This window comes from Hydractinia symbiolongicarpus, chromosome 3 (assembly GCF_029227915.1).
Source record: "Hydractinia symbiolongicarpus strain clone_291-10 chromosome 3, HSymV2.1, whole genome shotgun sequence".
Lineage (NCBI taxonomy): Eukaryota > Metazoa > Cnidaria > Hydrozoa > Anthoathecata > Hydractiniidae > Hydractinia > Hydractinia symbiolongicarpus.
The window spans coordinates 18,160,509-18,169,955 of NC_079877.1; the positions used below are offsets into that span (position 1 = coordinate 18,160,509).

Consider the following 9,447-nt stretch of genomic DNA (forward strand, 5'->3'; position numbering starts at 1 on the left):
CCTGACGGTTTTTTTTTTATTAACTCCTTAATATTATGTTGCATAGCTACGATACTTACCGAGTTTCGATAATTATCTATTAGACATCTGCATGCCAAATTTTTACGTCCCATGCCTCTCAGAGCCTTTGCTATTGGCTATTACTCGAAACTACCCCTAAAAATCTGTATGAAACCCTTATAATGGGGAAAATATAAAACTCTTGTTAGGATTATCCTTAGAACTTGAAACTTACAACACAACCTTGTTTCATCAAGATGTGCAGCAAAGCCTTCAATAAGAACCATGAGATGATTTGATTTATTCCGAAACAATTCAAGACACAAGACATGTACAGCGAATCCGTTGAATATCATGCTTGTATGCTAAGGCTTGTGATAAGCAAGTTCAAGACGCAAGACATGTGCAACAACATGTGTCCGATATGTAGGTGAAATCCTCTGGAATGTATATATAAAAATGGTACTCTGTTACTGGTGCTCTGTAGAACTGTGCGATAAAATAGGCCTCAGGTGCCCCATGAGATACAACCCTCCACAGGTGAGTACAAAACATACAACGAAATCAGGCTTTTTTCATGCCAAAAAAAAATCTTGCTGCCTATATGGACGTCTGTGGTGAGTACGTGTACGAGGGCTACTTTTGTGGAGATGCGTGCTGCTTGGCTTACGTGGAAGAGCAAAAGGTGTATGATAGTGTGTACGAAATGTCGCTGTGGTTGTTGAAACGGCGCTACAAAGGAAGGCCTGCTCCAGACTGGAGACGCCTCAGAAGATTTGGGGTGACTTGACGCAAAAGGGATTTTGGGGGTTGGTTTAAAACCAAGGTTATCTTACAACAAGGTTGTAAGATAAAAAAATACTATTAATATATCAAAATTCGATATATTTGGAACTGCAGTAGTCATGATCTTCCTAGCTGGCGTTGGTCTCTCCCTCCCACTTATGGCCTTAGCATTAGTATAAGAATCAGAGAAGGAGAAGGACAATGAGCAAAGGATTCAAGACCTAGAGGGTGATGTTTATAACTGTAAATAAATGGAACAATGTAGGGACTGCGAAAGTATGTTGGATGAGAATGATAGATGTACCTGCGGACGTAGGTTTGTGGTAAAGGGTAAAATGCTGTGTTGGTACTGTTATCAGGAATATATTACGTATAACGAGGGTAGTTGTGTGTGTACAACGAGAAGCAATCCTCTGAAGTCGTTTGAAATTCAATAAAGGAGGATGCTAAAACTTGAAAAAGAAATTTTCAACCCTAAATTTTATACTCATTTGCTGCTACCTTTACTGACATCAACGATATAAACTGAACTATCTGACAGTGTCAGATCCTATTCCTGCCAATGGAGGTAAGGATCAACGGTACATCGTAGGGTATCATACACGAGACCTTGTGGTATCCCTTAGGGTAAAAACACCTAAGATCTGGTCCGCGCATGGGGTCAGCCGATGCAACGCTAGCGCCGTACCAACGATGGGCCTTGATTTTGAAGAGTATCCTGACTGGGTTCAAAAGTATCAACAAATCTGGGCTAAAATTGAAGAGTTAATCTCTCAGAACTTGACGATGGAGCCTGTGAAAAAGGACCGTTATATCAATGGCAAGCTTAAGTACTACAAGGACGCAATCACAACTAAATTCCACGGTATGCTAGTACCCTATGATGAACCCTGCCAAGTCGGTGCCATCCTGGCACTATCATCGGTGTATGTGCAAGGTAAAAACCACTACCCTCAGGTATATGTTGTGGAATGTCGGTACAAGGACTTTAAAGTTGAATGGCTGCTAAGTGAGGATTAAAAAAAACACATATTTTATAGGCCCTACAAGGCCTATAAAATATACAAATTTAAGGTTTGTAAACAGGTGGAGAATCTAAATACCGCTGGCATATTGTACAAACATCGTTCCTTCCTTCTTCACGCCCTTTCGCAACTAGCTGGGCACGCTCCTGTTCGTTTATCGCATTGACAATACTGGCTCGTCAACCACTCGTATGGAAACACAAGCTTTTGGAGCCTACATTCCAACGACTTACACCAACCGTCATAGCTAAGGCCAGGAGCAAGGAAATTCTTGTTGTCCAAAAATTTAAACTTTGAGGTGGTTAGGAACATGTAGTCATTATCTTTCTTCGCCACCTTGATCTTACTACCCCCTTGTGCAAGTTCTTCGACAAAATACCGCTTGATCAGGTTAATATCATACTTTCCACTGTTAAACCCTGTTACACTTACTTGGCTTACCCACTCATCCCACAACTCGCTGTTCTTTTTGGAGAGCATCTCGAAGTTGTCAGGCTTCGGGTACATTCTCTCAACCTCCTTTACAATGAGGGCTTGCCTCTTTCCAGCTCTTCCACAAACTGTTTGACCAGTTTTGTGGTAATCAGACACACCACCTCCACCCTTGTAAATAACACAGCTAAAGCTGTACACAACCTTAACGCGCATGACTATATGTGGCGTAATTTTTTGCATAATCGCGTCCTTCAGAGGTTGGTTCAAATCCTTATTGAACCGCCATGTTTTGATCCTATTTCCATCTTCCAACATTTGGATATCGCCCTCAGAACCTTGATATTCAATATCCTCTGTGTCGTGGTAGTCTTCCCGTGCTTCCTGTTCGACCTCATCGTGAAGCATTATCACTCCCAAAATTTGTTCCTTTGCTCTATTGTAGTAGAAGGCAACGGTATCCCGCGCACTCTGTAGTCGATCGGCAAGAGCGTCGCGAGTTGCTGCCACTGGTGCCGACAAGGTGCTATATAGTTTGTTGATTGCATTCTTAAACCAGCTCATCTTTATTATATACACAGTTTTTTGAAAAATGGTGCTCTGGTATTTGCTCAATTTTTTTTGCCGAGCAAGTTGGGAATTTCCCTCTACTCAACTTGCGCATGCGTTGGGGGCTCATTTGTTGTATGTTAGGGAACTTACCTTGTTAAGTATGACTAAGCACTGATGCTACTGCGCATGTGTTGAATGATAGGGATATTTGCTGATGGTCAGCGGTATTTTGTGCCATGGCGCGTGATGAAAAGTTGTGACGTCACAAACGTTTTGTGTATGATATTTTTTATGAGAGTTTGACCGTAAGAATTGGGAAAGTGTGGTTATAAACCCTCCCTAGAACTACTACTATAAGTGTGCTAAATTTGATTCAATTTGGACAAGCCTGTGGAAAGTTGTTGAGGGGGGCGGATTTTCTTAACATCTCCAAAGAAAGAAGGTACATTCCGGCTTCCTTTGTTGAAGCCTATTTGTAAACTTTGTTCTAATAAATAGGAATATATTAGTGTTTTATGTTAGATACTATCAATGTGGTAATACTTTGATTAAACAAATTTGCGACTACACACATTTTTATTGAAATCGTGAAAACCTTCATGGTGGAATTAAAGATGGCCAAAAAGTAAGCACGAATAGTTGCAGGAAAATTGCAAACAAGCAGGAAATAAAGAGAAAAGAAATGTAATATTGCGAATACCCGTTCTTGTTTAAAAAATTCGGAATTATTTTCCCCGTCCGGTTCCGGCACCCTGGCAAGAATCCATATGAGATCGGCCGCCCCCCCCCCCCCCCCAAATATCCTCTGACTTGTTCTTCCGAAACTGTTGAGTGCAACATCAGCCATTATAAAGGTGTTTGAAAAAGTTTTACAGTCTGATGAGGGGAAAAAGCCCTTGAATTCGAAGGATATTGTCATGAATTGTCTTGATGCAATAACATTACTCGGTTCAGTCAATACAGACCCAAATAATAAAAAAACAAAATGTTCGCACCACTCTGAACCCTCAATAGCGAGCTTAAGAAATAACGACGGCGGTATTCTAAGACGGCATTCCGAAATAGTTTACCCTTCAGGGGAAGTCCCTCATAATCACCATCCATTAGTTGCCGTCCATGCTGAAACTCCAAAATGGCTGCTGAATCGTGCTCCAAGAAATCGTAAGTTTATTCTTTTGTGCATTATTGGGTAGGAAAATAATGATAAATATAGCAACGAGAATGAATAACCAATACAATATAAATAGATGGATGGATGGATGGATGGATGGATGGATGGATATGCATATTTTACATGGCTAGCCTCACAAATATCGGGGGATATATACTGCAAGCAGCAAATAAAAGCTAGCTAGGTATATTTTTGAAAATTTGTCTTTCTTTATACAGTAGCTTAATGGAAGCTTTTTATATATTAAGTAGTCCAATGGTATGGAATGGTGAGAAGGATGTGTTGCTATGTAGGGAGATGCTGGTAGTAGAGCCATACAAATTCAAGGAAAAAACAAGAGAAAGAGGACAAGCATGGACTAAAATTAGTGATAACATTAACCTTATACCTGGATTCAGTACTAACATGAGAGCTGTAAGAGAACCTTTCAAGTTGCTAGAAACCCGATATAAAAAAAAGAATAATGCTGAACTGAAAGCCACAGGAATAAGTCCTGAAATATCTGAGCTAGATACATTGTTAGAAGAAATAATATCTCGGATGAAAGATCCTTTGAGTATGGTAATAAAAAAAAGAACAGGATGAGAAAAGATTAGGGGAGGATATACGCCTACAGGCTTTGGAAACATTTGCCGAAACACCCTCGAGAAAACCGGAAGATTTACCTTGTAAAAAGAGACAAAGAACTTCAGGTAGTGAAATAGTTTCTTTTCTGAGAGAAAGAATGGCAAACGAAGAAGCCATCCGGGAAAGAGAATTGCAGTTAAAGAAAAAGGAGCTAGAAAATCAGAAAAAGTTACAAGAAAGTGTAAATCAAAACCAAAATAACATGATGGCAATGATGAACAATTTTATGCAACAATTGCAGCAAATTACAGCTGGATTTATGCAAGCCCAGTCTGCATAAAAACAAGCTTTGTATTCCCTTTTAGAAAAAAAATTTAAGTGAAAACTATCAACTTTTATAAAGAGAAAGAGATGTTTATTTTGGTTTTTAGTTTAATTATGTTGTATTTTGGCACTGGCTGCTGAAAAGATTTATTAAAAAAGAGAGATTTATTTTGTTTTTAAAATGTATTTTGTTTCTAAGTATGTCAACACTGGCTGTTGAAAAATAATTTTTTTGAGTAGTATATATTATTGTTTTGTTTTAAACTGTTACTTGTTACTTTTCTCCTTTTGTCCCCCAAGACAACAGTATTTTTTCCAACGAATTGCATTCTTCTGTATAATAATTTATTTTTAGTTGTAATTTATCACTTATACTAGATCAGAGAAGGGAAAAATTCAAGCTTGTTTCTAAGAAAAATATTCTTCAAGGCTAGGAGGATCTACATTAAAAAACAATGAAGTGTTATTTTTATACAGACATGCACGAAAATTATGTGATAAACCACAAACTACATACATCTTGCCAACAGCAACAACAAAGACCTAGCTTCAAATTATTCTAGAAGTTAACAATAGCAAAGTAGTTTATTATGTCTCCAAAAAACCACTCCACTGAAATTCGAACTTTACTCATAGATTTGTTAAATTCCTTTTGATCGTTAGTTACATTAGCCCCTTTAAATGGACCCAATAGTTGAGGTCTGATAGGATATGCCGGATCGCCATATATACAAAGATTGTGACCATTATGAGTAGCAGCTTTGATAAATTGCATCAGCATATTCAGCTAGTCTATTGGGAGCTAACCAATTTTGATTGAAATCACGAAGTTTGTGAGCAAAATTATTATAAATCCAGTCTAAAATATAATTACTGATCAAGCTTAATTCAGGAACTGAGCGACCAAAACGTGGTATCATGTCTCCATATCTGCAAGGATAGGCTAATCTCTTCAAAAATATGCATAGTGCTTCGATATTGCTTACTTTTGTTCCATTGTAGCACACAACATCAATTGGAATATTCAACAGTTAAGCTAATCTAAGTATATCGTTTTTGAAAAACCTGATTCGGCCAGACACTCTGCATCACTCATTGAACTTAAAAAAAATGGTTCGTAGTTCCAATATGGAAAGTCAGGATTTGTAGATACATTTAAATCATACAATAATTGAAATTCTATTTCATCAATGAGTCCTTCGCATAAAGATAACAAAAGCATTTCTCTTACTTCTCTTAGAGCAGCCATATTTGTTTACGTTTTCATGAAAAATCTTAACTCAAAAAAAATAATACGTGAACGTGGACTTCGACGTGTGGAATTTAATTGGGAACGCCGTCCTAGATAATGCCGTCATCTTTTCTTAAGCTCTCTAATACAGGGATCTATGTAACCCGAGTAGACCATGCAACGAATTTCTGCTTGGGGATTATTTACAAAAGGGTATGAGAGAAGCCCAGGAAGCCTCAAAGCTTGCCTTGTCCTCATCCAGTACTTATAGCTACAACAATAGCAGGAAATATCAATCATATCCTTATGTTGGGAGGTTTAGTAAAATCCCTAGCTCAACGATAACATCCAGGAAAGATAACCGGAATTTTTTAGAGAAGGGGAAGAAACCACAACAAAGTCATCGAAAGCCCTTCAACAGAAGCAGGAAATAACTGCAGCCCTCAATGTAAGTACCTATATATTAAACCTTAAAACTAAGCTGGCTGAAAATGTTAAAAATTTTCAGGCTGGTGATATTTCTAGATGTTTGCCTGAATGGAAAGAATTGACATCAGACCATGAGGTGTTTTCAACCGTTTCTGGTCTAAAATAGAATTTGAGGAACCACCAGAACCTGGTAATGTTGAAAGCATGAACTGTTCTTTCTCTGCTGATGAAAACAAATTTATCAAATCAGAGATCACCAGGTTTCTTAAAAAAGGAGTAAGCATACAAAGTTTTCATGTAGCTGGAGAGTTTATCTCCTATTTTTCTCACTCCAAAGCCTGGTGGTTCATTCAGACTCATTTTGAATTTAAAAAAGCTTAATAGTTATATGCCATATATACATTTTAAAATAGACACAATTTCTTCAGTTTTGAAATTAGTTACAAAAAACTGCTTTATAGCAAAAATTGATCAAAGATGCTTATTACTCTGTTCATATAGATGACGAATATCAAAAATTCTTAAAGTTTTATTATGATGGTGTGTTATACCAGTTCACTTGTCTCCCTAATGGTTTGTGTTCTGGACCACGAAAATTTACGAGGCTTCCTAAACCACCTCTTGCTGTCTTAAGATCACCCCAGTGCTTGGTTTCAGGTTATATTGATGACCTTATCACCATGCACACATGTGACAATGGCTGCTTTGTAAACATAAAGAGAATTGTATCTTTATTAGGAGAATTTGGATTTTCTGTACATCCCGATAAATCACATTTTCTCCCCACTCAAACCTTAGAATACCTTGGTTCAATCATCGATTCAGTCAATACGAGAGTGTATTTAACTGACTCAAAAAAGAAAAGCACCAAGTAATATTGTCAAAACTTGTCTGCTACTAACAAAGTTAGTCTAAGGCAAATTGCCCAGCTTCTTGGTATCTTCAGCTATAGTTTTCATGCTGTGTTATTTGGAAAACTTCGTTATAGAGATTTCGAACGTCTGAAGATAGACTCATTAAGAAAAAACTACGGCAATTTTGATTCATACACTACTTTGTCTGCTAATGCAATAGGAGATATACAGTGCTGGTGTGACAATATTACCTCATCATACAATCCTATGTCATTTGGTAACCCCACAATGACTATTTCCACTGATGCTTCTAAGCTTGGGTTGGGTGCAGTATGTTCTAACTCACAAACTGGTGGCTTATTCTCAGAAGTTGAGTCTGAGCAGCATATAAATGTATTAGAGCTGAAAGCTATTCTTTCTGGACTGAGGTCATTATGTGACTCAGTTTTCAACACCCACATCAAAGTATTGTGTGATAATACAACAGCTGTACATTGCATAACCAACATGGGTAGTTGTCGTTCTATCCCTTGTGACATTGTTGTCAAGCACATTTGGGATTGGGCCATTAGATATGACAATTGGCTTAATATCTCACACATTCCAGGGCTTCCTAATGTAGAAGCTGATGTAGAATCTAGGAAGCATGAAATTAAAACAGAATGGAAATTGAGTGAAAAGATCTTTCTGGACTTTGTTTCACACTTTCAATTTTTCCCTGATATTGATTTATTTACCAGTAGAATCAATACTCAATTGGCTACATTTGTTTCATATAGACCACACCCTTGTGCTACACTTGTAAATGCTTTCACTTTTAATTGGCATGGTCAAAAAGTCTTATTGCTTTCCGCCTTTCGTCTGTGTAGGTGCGTTCAAAAAGCAATTCAGGACAAAATTGAAGGCTTGATTGTTGTACCAAATTGGCCAAATCAAATATGGTATCCATTACTTCTCCAGGTTGCTGTTACAAATCCTTATGTAATTTTACCTTCTAGGGAGCAGCTATTTCTTCCAAATCAACCGTCGTTACTTCATCCACTACACAAGAACCTGGAGCTTCTTGCAGTGTTTATTCGAACCTCATTGTTCAATTTGATGTTTCTAACAAGGTAAAGTCTTTTCTTATTAAATCATGGACTTCTGGAACAAGGAAGCAATATGCACCTTATATCAAGAAATGACTTGAATATTGCAGCACCAAAAACCTTGATCCAACCTCAGCTCCTACAGTTGCAGGTGCAGATTTTTTAGCTCAGTTATTTTACTCCACCAAGTTAGAATACTCTGCTTTGAATACAGCCAGATTTGCTCTATCATCTATACTCAAACCTGACCATGGGATAACGTTTAGCAAACAAACTATAATCAAACGTTTATTGCGTGGCATTTTCAAGGAACGAATAACTCTTCCTCGATATACAATCACTTTTGATGTGGATGTCGAGTTGAGGTACCTTGACTCTTTGCCATCACCAGAAGAGTTATCTTTACAATGATTAACGCAACTTTTAGCTGTCTTGATGTGTGTTCTTAGTGGTCAACGATCACACTCAGTGTTTTATCTTTAGATAGTTTGCATCAGAAAAATGAAAAATGTGTTTTCTTTATTCACAGTTTACTTAAACAAAGTAGACCGACAAATCACCAGAAACCATTGGAATTTCTTGCATATCCCACTAACAGGAAAGCCTGTGTTGTGCAAAACCTTACAGAATACCTTGCTAGAACTAATGGTCTACGCAACAATGAGAAAAGGCTTTTCATAAGTTATGTTTCACCCCACAAAGGTGTACTGTGCTTGTTTAATTTAGTGAATTTTTGTTAACGAATGATTTCACGTAATTTCATCGTCGCTTAGGTTTCTTGTCTGTTACTCTTTTGTGCTTAATTGTAGGGGAGGGTCGAATAAGCAGGGGGGGGGGGGGGGTGGTGGGTACTCCGGGGAAAATTTCTTAAAGTGGGGGGGGGGTCATAATATAATGATGATGGGGGTATTACGAAATTTTCTGTAAAATGGGGGAGGGAGGGGGATAAAACGACTAACTTTAAATAAACTAACAGTAGTGAAACAAC

General features: G+C 37.8%; 2 protein-coding genes across 2 annotated transcripts; both read left to right on the forward strand.

The window, feature by feature from the left end:
• The first annotated feature begins 4,150 nt into the window (after positions 1 to 4,150).
• LOC130635443 (uncharacterized) lies at positions 4,151 to 5,438 on the forward strand. Its single transcript, XM_057444775.1, has one exon. The coding sequence runs from the start codon at positions 4,192 to 4,194 to the stop codon at positions 4,549 to 4,551; it is 360 nt and encodes a 119-aa protein (XP_057300758.1). The 5' UTR covers positions 4,151 to 4,191; the 3' UTR covers positions 4,552 to 5,438.
• Positions 5,439 to 6,303: 865 nt separating this feature from the next.
• Positions 6,304 to 8,870, forward strand: LOC130636905 (uncharacterized). Its single transcript, XM_057446756.1, has 6 exons — positions 6,304 to 6,404; positions 6,464 to 6,536; positions 6,597 to 6,653; positions 6,979 to 7,388; positions 7,464 to 8,483; positions 8,570 to 8,870. The coding sequence occupies exons 1-6, from the start codon at positions 6,304 to 6,306 to the stop codon at positions 8,868 to 8,870; spliced, it is 1,962 nt and encodes a 653-aa protein (XP_057302739.1).
• Positions 8,871 to 9,447: the final 577 nt, after the last annotated feature.

Excerpts from the sequence above, each read along its gene's own strand:
- LOC130635443 (XM_057444775.1), top strand. The coding sequence starts at position 4,192 with ATGGAAGCTTTTTATATATTAAGTAGTCCAATGGTATGGAATGGTGAG.
- LOC130636905 (XM_057446756.1), top strand. The coding sequence starts at position 6,304 with ATGAGAGAAGCCCAGGAAGCCTCAAAGCTTGCCTTGTCCTCATCCAGT. Across the intron at positions 6,537-6,596 it reads AAATAACTGCAGCCCTCAAT|GCTGGTGATATTTCTAGATG; the intron begins GTAAGTACCTAT and ends AAAAATTTTCAG. Across the intron at positions 6,654-6,978 it reads AATTGACATCAGACCATGAG|CAAAAATTGATCAAAGATGC; the intron begins GTGTTTTCAACC and ends ACTGCTTTATAG.